The 16,909-nt window shown below is 41.2% G+C and overlaps 1 protein-coding gene across 1 annotated transcript in view; it reads right to left on the bottom strand.

Annotated features, from left to right (window-relative positions):
- The window catches only part of EDIL3 (EGF like repeats and discoidin domains 3), a 366,402-nt gene that overhangs the window by 134,753 nt on the left and 214,740 nt on the right, over positions 1-16,909 (bottom strand). Inside the window, exon 6 of the mRNA XM_006021245.2 lies at positions 2,700-2,881. Coding sequence (XP_006021307.1) covers positions 2,700-2,881 — 182 coding nt within the window. The remainder of the gene's footprint in view (positions 1-2,699; positions 2,882-16,909) is intronic.

Consider the following 16,909-nt stretch of genomic DNA (forward strand, 5'->3'; position numbering starts at 1 on the left):
CCCTCCCTCTCCAGCTGCTGGCAGGGAACTGCCAGCCTGGTCTCAGCCCTTGGCTTTATAAGGGCCAGGCCCCGCCTCCTGCAGGCAGCTGGCTCCCCTTAGCTGCCCTGGCAACCCGCAGCTGGGCTCGTTACCTTGGCGACACTCAGCTGGGCTCGTTATGACCTGCCAGGGCTCTCTCTCCCTGGCAGTTTCTACTCCCTAGGAGCAGAGCTCCGAGGTGCTCTGCGACAACTGTACATAGCCCAAGACTGAGTGAAAAGAGAGACTTAAAATAGACATGCTCAGGTGCTCTTCACTGTAGTTATTTCTAGTGCTTGAGTGATGAGGCAAAGCTTTTAGTCTTTAAAAAAAAGTTTATATAATTTTATGTACATACAATTTCCATTCTAAAGGTCTTTAAACACACACACACACACACACACACACACACACTGTACATAGCCCAAGACTGAGTGAAAAGAGAGACTTAAAATAGACATGCTCAGGTGCTCTTCACTGTAGTTATTTCTAGTGCTTGAGTGATGAGGCAAAGCTTTTAGTCTTTAAAAAAAAGTTTATATAATTTTATGTACATACAATTTCCATTCTAAAGGTCTTTAAACACACACACACACACACACACACACACACACACGCGTGCGCGTGCGCAATAAACTAAAGGAAACATGGTATACCCTTCCATTCCAGTAAGCTACTTACTTAGTGTTCTCAGTTGCTTAGTGTTCTCAGTCTTTCTAAGTTATTGTCGCACTCTTCAGGAAATACTTCTGGTAAACTCACTTACCCTTATTCTGTACTGCACCTGGGAAGGAAGAACCAGCAGCATACCTACAGGCTGGGGAACTCCCTTCTTGTTAGTGCAGAGGCAGAAAAGGATCTTGGAATCATTATTGATGCCAAAATGAACATGGGCCGGCAGTGTGGGGACACAGTCAGGAAGGCCAACCACACCTTGTCATGCATCCACAGATGCATCTAGAGCAGATCCAAGGGAGTGATCCTCCCCCTCTATGCGACACCGGTCAGGCCGCAGTTGGAGTACTGCGTCCAGTTCTGTGCGCCGGGATGTGGACAGCATCGAGAGGGTCCAGAGGAGGGCCACCCACATGATCAGGGGGCAGCAGGGCAGGTCCTACGAGGAGAGGCTACGGGACCTGAACCTGTTCAGACTCCACAAGAGAAGTCTGAGGGGGGATCTAGTGGCCTGTTACAAACTAGTCAGAGGGGACCAGCAGGCATTGGGGAGCCCCTGTTCCCCCGAGCACTCCCAGAAGTGACAAGAAATAACGGTCACAAGCTGGCAGAGGGTAGATTCGGACTAGACATCAGGAGGCGCTACTTCACAGTCAGGGCGGCTAGGATCTGGAACCAACTTCCAAGCAAAGTGGTGCCGGCTCCTACCCTGGGGGCCTTTAAGAGGAGGTTAGACGAACACCTTGCTGGGGTTGTTTGACCCCAGTACTTTTTCCTGCCATGGCAGGGGGTTGGACTTCATGATCTGCTCAGGTCCCTTCCGACCCTACTAACTATGAAACTATTCTCTCCTAGTCTTTCTTAATGCATAAACTGAGGAATTTGTAAACCACTTGATTTCATGGGAGGAAACTAGGTGACCACCCATCCCTAATTGGGCAGGACAGTCCCAAAAGGGGAACTTCAAGTCCCAGTCCCAGGCTACATGACTCCAGGACAGCATTTGGCGCAGATTCGCAGCATCATGCAGGGATCTATGGGAAATGGTAAGCTTCCCTTTGGAGATTGGCAGCATTCCAATACAATACATGCATCCTTACAAAATGAGAACTACAGAAACAATGAGTAATCTGATACTAATCTTAATACACTTTTAATTAGCACAGAGCCGTAACAATTTATATTTCATTGCCTTGCAACTTTTGCTGTCATGATATCTATAAAAAGTAAGTACCCTGGCACAGATGACTATACAATTTGCAAGACTAAAGAATCTGGTTCCCGAAGTAGATATGTCCATTTGAAACTTTCATGAAACATTTTCTTTTGGACAGAGATGAAGAATAGAGAATTTTTCACCCCAAAGATACATTTGAGCATGAAGTGAAAAGTGGATATATTTTGACCATAACAACAGTTTCCGCCGTCTCCCTTACAACATACGAAACATATGAATTGATCATTTTAGGTGGGTACACCTCTTGAATAGATAGACAGTGGGTAAAAATACAGAGTCTAGACTTGCTGTCTCTGCTTGGGCAACATGCCCAGTAAAGGAGGTAGAGGATTTGCCTGAATAAAAACTGGATCCATGACTTTTTATTTTTCATTCATGTGTGTGTTAAAGGCCATCTATCAACAACTGCTGCTGCTATGCTCCTATGGCTAATGGACTGACGTGACATATGTGAAAAGCAGCATCTTAGATAAGTACCTTAATAAACCTGTTTTTAGGTCTGGGAGACTCTTACAGTCACAGGGAAGAATAAGGATAGATCTATTTTTTCCTTTAGATAAAGATATGTATATTTTGCACACAGAGTAGCTAAAATTAGTATCCTCTTCCCAACTTAATAACCCTCTTTAGTCTAGGGTGCCTTTATGACAGTGAATAAGATGCTCACTATTAATTTATCACTAGTCTTCATAAGTTTAAGAGATTCTGGCAATTGAATCTAAGAGAACCCCCTCTCCTTTCTCTTTTACACAGTTCCATCTGTTACCTGGATCCATGGCCATCTGTCATTTTCTGCAGCAGTCCAAGCATTCACAAGACCCTTCTTATTAAGTCTTGCATAGTATGGATACCACTTCTGGAGCCCAAAAAGAGCTCGATGTGTGGATGATGCAGTAATTTGTTGGTTTGATACAATTCCTCCTTCTATTCCCAGTGGGCCAGAACATCCTGTAAAGAGAACCATGAATAATAATGAATACAACTGGAATGCTTAATTATTCAGACAGTGATGAGTGACCATGCTTAGAAAAATTCAGGTAAATGAATCCATTGATCAAAATATATTACTACAAGTGATTTAAAGAAACTGAACAGTATTTTATTATGAATAGAAAGAAGCAAATAACAAATAATTCTTCTTTAAAAACTAACCAATTAGATGGAGTTTATAACCCTTATAGTCTGTCTTCCATAACATTTGAAAGTTTGTTTGATGAAAGCAAATATTAAAAAATATAAATCCTGCAACTGAGCACTGAAATATTTACTAAAAGCACATTTCAATTTTTATAATTATTATAAAAGTCCCATCTTGCAATTTGTGCTAGTTAGTTCCCTGGTCAAGATGCTGCAAATTGTAATTGAGTATCTAATTAGAAATGTATTTTATGTTGGTTAGTTACATTACTGGTAATAATTCTGTATAGATACTTTTTTCCTGAGTGGAGATTTTATATGACTAATCATTCAAACACAAGATGCATATTTAGTTGTAATATTCACAACTTTATTACAGATTTTTCTATGACATTTAGATACAACATGTCTAAATACCTGAAAAATACTAATGGATGTATTTGAATATAGAAAGACTCTAGAAATCATGCAATCACAGAACAGTAGCAAAGCCATTAAGAAGATGACTAAGAATTATTTAGTGAAAACTGTGAATTATTTCAAATAAATAAGATGCTTCTGTTCCTAAACAAATCAGAAGCAGAATAAAAGAAGGTGATTACATGAATTATTTGTAGCACATGATTTGTTCTGCAAACAAGCAAACAAACAATCTACAGATTTGTAGGCCATATGCACTTGGGCCATTTGAAACAGAATAGAAGAAAGAAGATACTCACTTGCATTTAGAGTTTTCACATAACCATGTAGGCATTTTCACCTTTAGCATTAACTTTGAATGGATTCCAAAACATTATTGCTGTATCATCTTTACTATATACTGTGATAAGAGTCACAAACGTGTCTACAGGGCACTCCCAAAGTACCAACTTTTTCCCACTATTTGTGCCAAGGAATAGAGTGAGGCTTGTTCTAGCATAACTTATCTCCACAAGCCTCAGCATCACTGCTTTTATACTGGCTCGTAGCTGCAGCTGCAACCAGTTCTAGGCGGCCTCCCCTTTGGGTTGTGAGAGAGATTTTAGGTCCCCCTTTCCATAGAAAGGGCTAGCCTGGAATATCACTCACTCAGAGATCACTTCTTCCACAGACAACCAGTAACGAGACAGAGCAACAGAAAGATTTACTGTGTGGGAGAAAAGAATTATACAAGCAAAACTAACCGTAAGCTTGGAAACAGAATAAAAAGACAAATACAGTTTCTTATCCTCTGAACTGGCTATACCCTAACCCCCCTGAGAGTCCTGCCAGTGTTTTTAGAGATCAGCCTTTCTGCTGATCAGCCCTGGATTCTCGGGCCTTGGACCCTTCTCTATCTTAGGAAAAATCCAAAACACCTCGATTCTACTGTAGCTAGACTCAACCCCCTCCCTTTCCCCCCTCAAAAAACAAACAACCCCCTCAAAACCTCCAAGTCCCCCTCCTCAGCTAGCATTATATTAACTGTTCACACATCACCAAAATCCTCCAGAAATCTGTGGCCTCCCAGAAGCACCTGGAATTCCTCTAGCTGGTTGGCAATTGCTTTCAGACACGTTTTCTATAGATTGATTTCCCTGTTACAGGCAAACAATGCCTTGGTTGCCCAGTCCAATAATGTCTCCTTCTGCCTGTGTTTGGGAGTGGCATTTTTCCTTAATTTTGCATCCCTAATTTCCTTGGTTAAACCATGTCCCAAATCATAAATATACAGATGGGATGACATAATCTATATTGTGATACCAGCAACATAAATGGATACAGCATAACATTGACTTTTCAATGAGACTATGCATGCCATATTAGTACATAAAAACAATAGGAAACATTCAAGACACCCCATTAACAAGTCATAAATAATTGTATTTAATTTGTTATAATTTAATCTGGTTTAATTTCATTCTTTAATTTCACTGTAAATAAACAGTGAAAAACTGACCATCGCAATTTTCTCCTTTTACAGAGACTGTGGCAAGGGGATAGCACTTGGAGTCAATAAAAATATAAACCCTGGACATAATGTCCCACTAACAAACATGACAAATATAAAAGAACTTGTTATACTAATCAAGTTATTGGGGCTAGGAACATGGTTTTTCTTTCAGAATAGAAGTGCATGTTGGTTGGTTGCAAAGGATTTAGAGTTTTGTGAGGTTCCACATGTATTATTTCCCAAATGGAAAAAGTCTACTCAGGTTACAACTAAAAAGATGCTGGATGAAATCCTGTCCTCATTAAAAAACAATACTGTCTTCAGTAGACCAAGATTTCACCCAATAGCTCCAACTGCCAGGCAAAGTCTAGCTCTGCTTTTTCTAGGTCACATAGTAAAGATTCTGCATTCAGCACTTAGTTAATCATTCTGTTGATGTCATATGAAGCACAATAAAATCCACCTCATTCTCCTACAGCCATGCTAGCTGCATAATTGTTAGAGAAAGAAAAAAAAAGAAACCTCATCTTCAGATATGATGAAGAATGTACTTAAGAAGCAGCTATATTGAAAAGATGCCCTTTTTACACAAACAACTTTTCTGAGTGAAATCCTACTTTATGGCTGAAAGCCTCATTCCATTCTAAGTTTTGTTTCTTAAATTGTTAAAATAACCCAATCCAGTTTGAAAATTACTATATTTACTTTAAAGACAGGGAAATCATTCAAATTTGAACAAAACACAGAGCTCCAAAAGTTTCTAATGTTTTGTATATCTATTTTAAATTATGAATTGACAACAACAAACAACAACAAAATGCACAAGAGAAAATCTTAGCTGTTTGTAGGTTCCCATGAAATTATCTATCCATGAGAATAATTAATAGTTATGGTGGAAAGGCAGGTCTAAAAATAAAGAAGTTATTAGGTTTTATTACAGAATCACTGGGCATGTATTTGGATATGGATCAGGGAGTGAGAGGAGGAGAACTGAATACCCCTCAGTGATCTTATGGAGGCAATCTTGAATTAGAAGTACTGCATTTCGGCATCCCACATTATGATACACTATTTAATAATTATATGCTGTTCCTTCCTATTTACGCTAACGACACCAAGATGTGGGATGAGGTGGGCACGCTGGAGGGGAGGGACAGAACCCAGCTAGATTTAGACAGGTTACAGAGGTGGTGGATGAGAATAGGATGGAATTCAACGCAGAAAAGTGCAAGGTGCTGCATCTAGGGAGAAGGAACCAGCAACACACCTTTAGGCTGAGGAATACCCTTCTTGTTAACACAGTAGCAGAAAGGGATCTTGGAGTCATTGTTGACTGCTGGATGAACGTGAGCCACCAATGTGAGGAAGCGGTCAGTAAGGCTAACACCTTGTCGTGCATCTACAGATGCATCACAAGCAGGTCCAGGGAGGTGACCCTTCCCCTCTATGTGGCATTGGTCAGGCTGCATTTGGAGTACTGTGTCCAGTTCTGGGTGCTGCACTTCAAGAGGGATGTGGCTAGCATTGAGATGGTCCAGAGGAGGGCCACTCACACGGTCAAGGGGCAGTGGGTCAGGCCCTACGAAGAGAGGCTGAAGGGCCTGAATCTATTCAGCCTTCACAAGAGAAAGCTGAGAGGGGATCTGGTGGCTGTTTACAAACTCACCAGGGGGACCAGCGGAAATTGGGTGAGGCTCTGTTCCCCTGGGCACCACCGGGGGGTTACTAGGAATAACGGCCACAAATTGTTAGAGAGAAGGTTCAGGCTGGACATCAGGAGACATTACTTTACAGTTAGGGCTGCCAGGCTCTGGAATGGATTCCCAAGGAAGGTGCTGCTCTCTCCTACCTTGGAGGTCTTCAAGAGGAGGCTGGACAGATATTTGGCTGGGGAGTTATGACCCCAGCCCTTGTTCCTGCCCGGGGGAAGGGGGTTGGACCTGATGATCTGTTTAGGTCCCTTCTGACCCTAAGCACTATGAAACTATTTATCTACCATGTTAGTCTGACATTTACTTTCCATTATGTATGTTAAAGCAGTCCTCTACATTTGAACTTTCAGAAAAGTTGGGGAGAAGAAGGTTGGCTTTGTAGATAAAGACACAGTCAGTTCCCTTAACTTTATGTCTGGCAGAAGTTAACATTCAGAACAGAGATAAATCTTTTAATTTCAGATTTATGTTAATATAATAGAAATACTGTATTTCAGAAACCTGCTTCATAATCCAGCAAGTTATCTCGTCCAAGATGATTGTGAGAGTTATCAAAGGATGGTCTGCCTGAAGAAAGGATAGTAAGAAGGTTCATTTTCATACAGGTCTAATGTATGTTTCTTATGAGAGTTTTGTTCTATCTTTGATTTCCTGTTGGTTTTAACAGCAAAATGTCCAGGAAAATCAGCGGCGGCAGTCCCTCGAAGTTGAGGATGGTGTCTGTCAGGCTTGATGGGTCCTCAGGTGACTGAGGAGCCTGATTCTGGATACACACATTCTTTTGTAATGGGGGCGTGTTGTTGTGTGGGGGAGTGGGATTGACACACCCAGGTTGGTCTCCTCCTTCCTCCACTGCCACCGTTCCACCTCAGTATCAAGTCATTGGGCCTTGATGTGGTGTGCGCCCTGGTGGACCAGGTGTCTCCACACCGAATGGTCAGCAGCTTGCTCCTCCCAGCCATTGGTCTCAATGCCTCTGTGCTTGACAGCAACTTTAAGTGTGTCTTTGTACCCTTTTCTTTAGCTGCCCTTTGATCATTGGCCAATGGAGAGCTGGGAAAAGAGAATCTGGTGAGGGAGGTGGTAGTCGGATATCCAAACACAGTGGCCCATCCATCAGAGTTGATTTCTCAAGAACAAGGCTTTGAGGCCGGTGGATGCAGCTTCACGGAGGACATTTGTGCTGGCCCAGTGGTCACCCATTTGATCCCCAGGATTCAACCCAAGCACCGCTGGTGAAAGCTCTCGAGAGTTTTAATGTGGTGTTGGTAGACAGTCCAGGTTTCACTGCAGTAGAGGAGGGTGGTCAGTATAACAGCCTTGTAAACCAGGACCTTTGTCAACTTCCGAACGTCTCTATTTATGAAGACATGTTGTCACAGCTTGAAGAAAGTGGCACTGGTGCAGTTGACCTGGTGCTGGACTTTTTAAAAATCGATGGCAGCCTGTTGAGAGAGGTGGCTGCCAAGACATGGCAAGTGCTCTACGTACTCTAGAGCCTCCCTGTCTACATAGATGGTGTGAGGGATGTTCAGTTGGCCTGGGAAGTCTTGGTGGAGAACCTTCATCTTCGTGACATTCAAGGACAGGCTCTTATATGAATCATTGAAGAGATCTGAGGTTGCTTGCACTTCCTGTGCAGAGTGAGCCATCATGCAGCAATTGTTCACAAACTGAAGGTCGTGGATGTCCTTGGTGGTGAGTTTTGTTTTTGCCCGGAAGCGCCCATGATTGAAAAGCTTCCCATCCAGTTGATACTGGATACTGACGCCAGATGGTAGATAATCTCAGATGAGGTGGGTGATGATGGTCAGGTAGATGGTGAACAGGGTGGGGGCAATCACACAACCTCCTCCAGGAAAATATGTAGTAAAGCAGATTCTGTTTACAGAAAGTAAGCCCAAGTCTCAAGTAATTTGAATCTTGTCCTTGGAAATCCAAATCCCATTTGAGAACTGAAGTCAACTATAATATGGCCCTACAAACAAGATATTACCCTTGAAAGTCAGAGAAAAGCAAGGGTGGAAAAGTATCTTAAATATCTGAATGCCTGGAGGAAAGGAAGCATCCTTAAAAGGACTTGGTGTGAGGTCTACATCAACTTGGGGTTCATCTTATGAAGGTGGGCTACTAGCATATAGAACAAGTTACCAAGTCACCTCACCTCCAAGTCAGCATTTCTAGGCAGGCACAGGAAGAAAAGCATCTAGGAGAACATGTGTCCTTGCACAGGAAAAGGAAATACAGTTGGGCTCCAACAATGCTACTAAATTCCAAAGTTAAAGAATTTGGCTTTGGCAGATGTTTTTCAAAATCAGAACAGATAGGTGAAACTGAGGCAATTCAACCTCTCGTAAATCAGTCCCCAGCTGCTTCAGCTTTATAGGAAACATGAATTGCTTTGCTTTATCTGCTTCTACTTAAGCTACAGAGTCTTGTGAGTAGCTTTGATTTGAAGCCATGTTTGCTTTCATGCTTGGTATACGTTAAACAGTATTTGAAATCTATGTGAATGTCTAACAAGAGGGGATGTGAATTTTCCTTCCTAAAGTGAAGGCAGTTAAAATACCGAGTATGGTTCTTACTACGCTTCATCAGCCAGGACCATATATAGTCAAAACTATTTGTCCGCCTTAGCTTCTTGGAGATTAATCCTAAAATCCAAAGCAAATCTCTACCTCTAGGGAATAGGCACTTCATTGTGCAGGCTTCTTATTTTAATTGCACTTCTAGTCTTGGTTTGTCAAGTTTTCATTTGTCAGCTTGAGTGAAACCCAAAATTTACAATTGATAGATCTTAAAATAGAACTGTGGATTTTTTCTACTTCAATGTGCATTCCAAAGACACCAAAATTAAACATGTAGCAAACCTCAGACTGGATATTCTTTGTTAGATAAAGATAGACCGGCAGACATATAACATAATCACAGAAACACTAGCCTATGCAATTTTAAGATCTACCTTTAGAGGGCCATTTTTATCCAAGGTAACATTAAATGACAGTGTTTTCATGTCTACCTTCTTAGACTATTCAAAAAGAATATATCACATTGTTAAAAGCCACAGTGACAAAGACGGGCGCCCATTCTTTTAGCATAATGGAATGATTGGTTTATACAAATTCTTGAGATACACTCTATTATTAAAATTCATTAAAACTTTTTGTTTCTGTAATAAAAGGTGACATGACAGGGTTCTTTCAGATGTAGACATTTCATGTCATATATTCTATCATCCCACATTCTGTTAGTATGAAGTAAGCATATCAGCCTCTTTAATAATAGTAGGGTATTTACAACTTACACTAAATACACTAAAATGAACAATAAAATAGATTTATTTATACGTTTATACATTATATAAAATAGATTTATTTATACATTTAGATAATGTATCATTTTTGCTAAAAGTATGCAATACCATTATACAACTTCACATAACATTAAAAGACAGCAGTCCATATAAGTAAAATGATAAAAATGAAGCAGTGGACAATAAAACAAAACAGGGTAATTCTACTCAATCAAGATATATTGTGTTCATGTTTGATTACCACATGCTAATGCCTCTAAAGCTACAGCTTTATCAAAAAGTGTTGATGACTTATATGTGGGTTATTTAAAAAACACTGCTCAGGTCAGTGAATTTTAACTTTTGCATTGAAAAACAGTAGCTCATGTAAACACCTGTAGCATGCCTATATTCTATATACTTTGCTTTTAACTTACACCTTAATTCAGAAAAAAACACTTAAGCATGTGACAGATTTATAGCAAGGTTATGCAGCTGCTGTAATCTTGCCCTGACATGGATGCTTCCCTCCATCAGGATCTATGTTCACAAAACTAAATCTGCTACATTTTTCATGACCTAGTTTCAAAGGAGCAAAAAGGTCTTGAAAGTAAATCAGAGGCATTATAGGCTTGAAAGTAAATCAGAGGCATTATATACATGCCCCTATGGTGCTGTTATTACTGTGCCATCATTTAGTACTTCCTGTAGAAATGAATAGGAAACACTAAATGACGGTGTAGTAACAGCTGTTACTGTGCTTGCCGGTGGTGCACAGTTATTTTTAGACCCTACATCCCCATAGCGATGCACTATAGGGAAGGAGTGAATTGCTATGGCAACGTAACTTCAGTGTCATGGTTTGTGCCCGTCAACACTATGTCGCTGTAGCACGTTTCTATGGTGATGAAGATTCTCATATAGATGTACCCATAGATCTGTCAATATGCCATATACCTTTCAGAAAAAAAGAAACGTTATGAAGAATCACATCGTTATCGCAAAAAATCCCTTGCTCTTCAGGTCTATGGCCACAGACAGGAATTCATTTCTAGAAGTAGAAATTTCTGAGGAATTTCAACTAATAGAAATGTTTCCAGAATAGGGAGAAGTACCTGTAAATAATCACTCTGAAAAGCTTACTGTTCCTAAGAAATCTCATCTGAAATACCCATTCCTCCATATACCATGTTATTTCAACCATGACGCGTCACAGGATTACCAATAATAAAATAAATGCAGCAAAGGATTTGCCATTTGTAATACAATTTAGAACTTTTAAAGATTGCTTTCCTTTCCCAGAAAATTAAAATCGAAATGATTCTATTTAGTGCTTTGATGCTGCAGAAGGGTGCCAAAAGGGAACAAAACAAGGGAAAAGCAGCTTTCACCTTTTTTAGTAAACTGAGGTATGTATTTTTGCAAAGCAGGTACAAGCTGTACTACATCTCTCTTCTGGCATATCTCTATTACAAACCAAAGTTCATTTAACATATTTTCTGACAAGATGAGAAACTGAAGCCTCTTAGGGAGTAATTGCTTCACAGCAGTGAATTTGTGAAACTCAGATTGGTCAATGCCTGCCATTGAATAGCCAAGTGCTTTATTAATTAATACCAGCAGCATGGGATTTGACAGAAGAGATATAAAAAAATAGCAGCAGTTAGAAAGTTACATGACAGGCTCAAGAAGTAAAATATGGTCGGGAAGATTTTTGCATCTGGAGATGTTACTTTTTACACCAATAAATGGAAAATATAAGCAGTGTTAATATTTGTTAGCGCTATTCCGACAACAAATGAAACTGGGTATGCCTACAAATGATGATGATGGGTGATCACTCATGAACAAGTCTTCCAAGGATCTTAATAGTGAGTCCACAGGTGGCTCCATAGCCCAATTCTAGATCCACATGTCTTGTCACAGTGAAGACAGGTGTTTCCAGGAGTCATGGGCACTGTGTTGCTGCATTGGATGTTTTGATGTTCTTTTTGCCTGTTCCTCTTTTCCTCTTCTGCCTGTCGATGAGCTGTTTCAAAGCGTTGAAGTTCCTCCCAACAGCCTTCCTTCATTTTGGTCAGTCCTAATCAAGGGTCTCCCAAGTGTTAATGTCGATGTTACACCTCTTCATGTTTCCCTTCAGGGTGTCTTTGAAGAGCTTTTTTTGCCCTCCACAACTTTGCTGACCTTCTTTCAGCTGTGAGAAAAAGATTCTTTTTGGAAGGTGGGAGTTAGGCATGTGAACAACATGACCTGTCCAGCGAAGTTGGTTGTGGATGATCATGGCCTCAACATTGTTGGAATTTGCTCCGGCCAACATGCTGATGTGTGTGCGTCTATCCTCCCAGCTAATCCAAAGGATCTTGTGAAGGCACTGTTGGTGGTACTTTTCCAAGCCCTTATGATGTCTTCTGTATGTGGTCCAATTTTCCAAGCCATACAGCAGAACTGGAATGGCAATGGCTTGATAAACCAGAAGCTTTGTTTCATCAAGGATGTCATGATTTTAAGAAGACTCTCTTAAATCATGTCCCATCCCTGTTCCCTGATTGGTGATTGAGGCACGGGGCTTGGGAAGAGCTGCAGGGTTGTAGTAGGTCCCAGCCTCCTGCCCCAAACTGCCAGTGGGGCAGCTAGCAGCAAGCTGGCTGCTAGGTGCCCCACCGGTGTATCAGGGCAGGGGTCCTACAAATACATTTATTGAACCTACAAATACATTTGATCTGGGGTAAGTTTACTTGCAAGTAAACTACAGTAAATGCTCTGGGGCAGGCATTTACACATGCAGGAAAGTCGGAGCAGATTTGCTGCTAATGGCAGCAAACTGCTCCTGCATTCTAGAGCCCTTGCAATAGGCCCCTGGGACCACTAGGGGGAGTTCTAGGCTCCATCTGGGTGCTAGCCCAGAGGCTGGCAGAGAGCACCCAGCCAGGAGCCAGATGTCTCCCTGTCCCTGCATCAGGGAGCTCCTGGCCATGGCTCCCCAATCAGGAGCAAGGGACTTGGAAACAGCTGTGGGATAGGGGCAGGTCCCAGTCCCCTGCCCCAACCTGCCAGTGGGGCAGCTAGCAGCAAGCTAGCTGCTACATGCGCCACTGGTGTATCAGGGCAGGGGGCTGGGACCTACTCTATCCCTGCAGCGATTTCCAAGCCCCATGCCACAATCACCAATCAGGGCACAGGGCTGGGAGGGGCAGAGGCTGGGGAGCTTGTTCCCTGCTCAGCTTTGTGAGTGTGGAACAAGCTGGGCACCCAACAGGGAGCTCCCAATGCCAGTTCCACACCATGATGCCAGCACTGGGAGACCCTTATGTCGCAGTGCCAGGTCCACGACTATGTAGCTCCATGACTATGGAGCATTTAGATCAGCCTAACTAGGGTCTCCCAGCTCCCCGCTCCCTAATTTTGAAGGCCTAGTGGGGGTTAGGAGATAAGCATCTTTCAGCCCCCACTCTCCAATTATGATCGTGGAGCAGACGGTTTGGAGCTCCCTGTTGCAGGGCAGGGGAACATGGTCCCTGACCATCTCCTGTGGCAGAGCTGCCCTGGCAGGCTTACTTACGCAGTAAACTATGCTACTGTACAGTTAAGCATCTTGTGTAGACATGCCCAGTGAGTACATAAATACTCTTTTCTCTTACTTTCTTCAAAAAAAAAAGAGTTAGTTACCTGTGTTACTCTGAAGTTAGGCAGAAGGCAGGGCAGTAAGGCACCTTATAGACCAATTTGTTCATTCATTCTTTGAATGAATTAGTCTATAAGGGTACATGCAGACATTACATTTAGATCAGCCTAACTAGGGTTAGGTCAATTTAAATGCTGATTGGTGAAGATGTTTGGGGAAATTAAATGGGGGTGGGGAAATTACATTCCCAAACTGAACCAGTTCATCTGAGGAGGTGACTGATTTAGATTGAGACTAGGCTAACCCAATCTAGTGAACATCTGCACACATTCAGGGCACAGACCTGGGGCTGGGAAGCCCAACCGCTTGTCCCAGTTCTGGGGCTGTATTCTTCCTACCCTGCCCCCAAACACTGACCACACTATTTTTAGACCCTGACCCTCCCATCCCTGGATGGACAACCCTCCTCCTACTGACTCCCCTCCCCCAGCAGATCTGCCAAACCACGCCACAGACCTGAAAGCCTCCCCACCCCCAATCCTTCCTGCCTCACCTCCTATTCTGTGCTATTTACACTGGGTTCCTGGCATGGCTCCCTCTCATACTCACCACTGCACCCACCATTCTACATAGCCATGTGATTGTAGACTAGGTGTGGTGAATGTCTGCATGAACCTTACGGTGTTACACTGCCCTGGCATTCATTAAAAATAAACCTCTGCATACAGACATGCTATGTGCGGATGTCATAAATATAAGGAATGCCAATAATCACATGGCTAGAAATGGAATTAATATAACATGGGCGGTACTCTAATATCTATTTTTAAAAACCCTGGAGATTTAAGATTTAAGTTATGCTTTCAATTCTCTTAATAACTTGGACCAAGGGTAGTGATGGAATGAAGGGGTTGCTTTTATGACAGAGGAAATGAATATAATAAGAGTGTAATATGTCACAAATTTGAACTAGGAAGCAAAGCAACTGCATTTCAGATTTTATGTCCAGAATTTAAGATTTAGGTTGGGCACCATTGCCTGAACTATTTCGGCTATAATGTTAAGTTCCATTATTATCCATCAGCTAAAGAAAGAAAGAAATGTAGACATTCTGTTGAAAAAAATGCTTTTATTGTGCTATCTTTTCAGATGGATATTCAGATTAATTCTAAGGTTGCTAAACAACCATACTAGATGAAAAACACATTTTAGAATGAACTTGATTCAGAATAAGTAAGAGTCAGAGTGATCAAGGGGTAAATATTAGTTTAACAGGCAAAAATATTTATTTAAGCATGTTTAAAGCTGACTTCTATATTGTATTTCCACAGAGAAATTAAAAATAACTTCCAAACAGTTTAAAAGCTATTTGTGTGGATTATGCCTTTGCAAACCAGAGAAAAAAGATTTCTTGTTACTGAAGATGAAATATGGCTGACTTTGCAGCTTGAATACATAGCTTTCCCTTATTCTGTTGGTGTATCTCCAAAAAAACATCATCAAAACAAACAGATTTGAAATTAAAGGCATGTAGAAAACAAATCTGTTTTAGACATATGCAGTCCTCTTTTCCTCCAAGCACCTTATTTTATGGAATGAGATTACTCTGGCTGTGCTTAGCATAGCATGGTAATTGTGCTGAACACAAACCCTGACAACGGGATTACAGATGACCTCCAATATTGCAGTAATTAATGCTGATTCATGCAGAAGCTTCCCACTGTGCAATTTATATTGCAGCCTTTCCCCTCTTAGAAGGGGAATCTCTTTCTTCAGATACAGAATATGTCTCTACAGGTACTACCTCATTCTTGAAGGATCTACTTAGATGGACAGGGACAATCATTTTAGCAGATTATTATTAGAGAAACCATTCATTGCAAATATATTAATGATTTAATAAAAATAAAATACATCCCCCTCGCATACCACTATTAAAATTCCCTTCTCTTGTGCAAAGCCTGAGTAAATAGATTGTTTACAGGGGAGTTCTATGATGCCTAGTACGGACAGAGTCTTTTCTCCCTCAGTGTGCCAATTGTGTAATGACAACAGCAAATTCTGCAGGCACTGGGAACATCAACGTGTGCAATAATGCGCTGTTGCTACTGTGCATTAAGTTTAGTATCTCTAATATGAAGTACTACATAAATGCACAGTAGCCAGTGCTAATACACAGTAGCAACAGCACACCGTCTTTTTGTAATTCTAATTCTACTGCACATTAGCATGGATTGTGCCGTGGCACAAGTAAGCACATTAAGTCTACTGCACATTAAGCATCTCGTGTAGACACTCCCAGTGTGTCCCAAATCATGCCCACAAAGAGAATTAGCCATGATGAAGCTCAGCATGCTAACATAGCTAACTGCCTCTTTCTAACTTTTTTGTGGCCAGGTCCCAGAACAGAATTCACAATCATAAATTAGGTACTTAAATTACTTATACAGGGTATAAGAAAAGTTAGGTGATTAGAAGAAGATTCACAATAGCTGGTATGCTGAGCGAGGGGGATGCAAAACGTAGCCCACAGGATGAAGAAAAGGTTGTCTTGCAAATCCTACTACTTTTCAAAGATCTTATCATCACCAATTTCTCCTCCTCAGGTACTGCCAGGTAAACATGGCTGCGAAAAGTCTATGCACCTGCAACCATTGGATCTTTTGAAAAATCTGCCTTAATACCAAATACTTTAATCCAAAGCTGTTCTCTCTTGAAGGATATAGTGCAGTTCCTTTCTTAACACATACAACTGAAAAGACAAGACACTGTTACACTGAAGGTAACCTGCATTACTTTAGCAAATTTACAAGAGCTGCACAGGAAATCAATGGCAGTACAACATCAGTACAATTAGCATACCAGTAAAATTAGCATCCCTGCCAGCCACACTGACAGTGAGAATGTTCATTTTGCCTCTCTGAGATTACTGCAACTGAGAGGAATAATGTGTGCTTTTCAAGGGCTGAATCTCATTTTGCAGCACAGGTACATTTTTTTGTGTCTGGTATTTTGGATTTTCACAAGAGCAGCAACATCTCCTAAAGCTGACAATATTAGCACTTACAAGACACTAGCACTGAGACTGTTTAAAAACGACCGGCAGTACTAATATGAATTTTTTATTGTGACAAAATACTTGTCTGCTGGAAGGAGTTTAAAAATGAGAGAACTCTATAATATATTGCTGATATAAAATGCTAAACATGAGCAATAGTTACTGCATGCAAATAGTTATTATTTAAATCCATCTATTCACAAACTGAAGTTTTCAAAGACTCTTAACTGTTTTCTTTCC

This window comes from Alligator sinensis, unplaced genomic scaffold (assembly GCF_000455745.1).
Source record: "Alligator sinensis unplaced genomic scaffold, ASM45574v1 scaffold122_2, whole genome shotgun sequence".
Classification (NCBI taxonomy): Eukaryota; Metazoa; Chordata; order Crocodylia; family Alligatoridae; genus Alligator; species Alligator sinensis.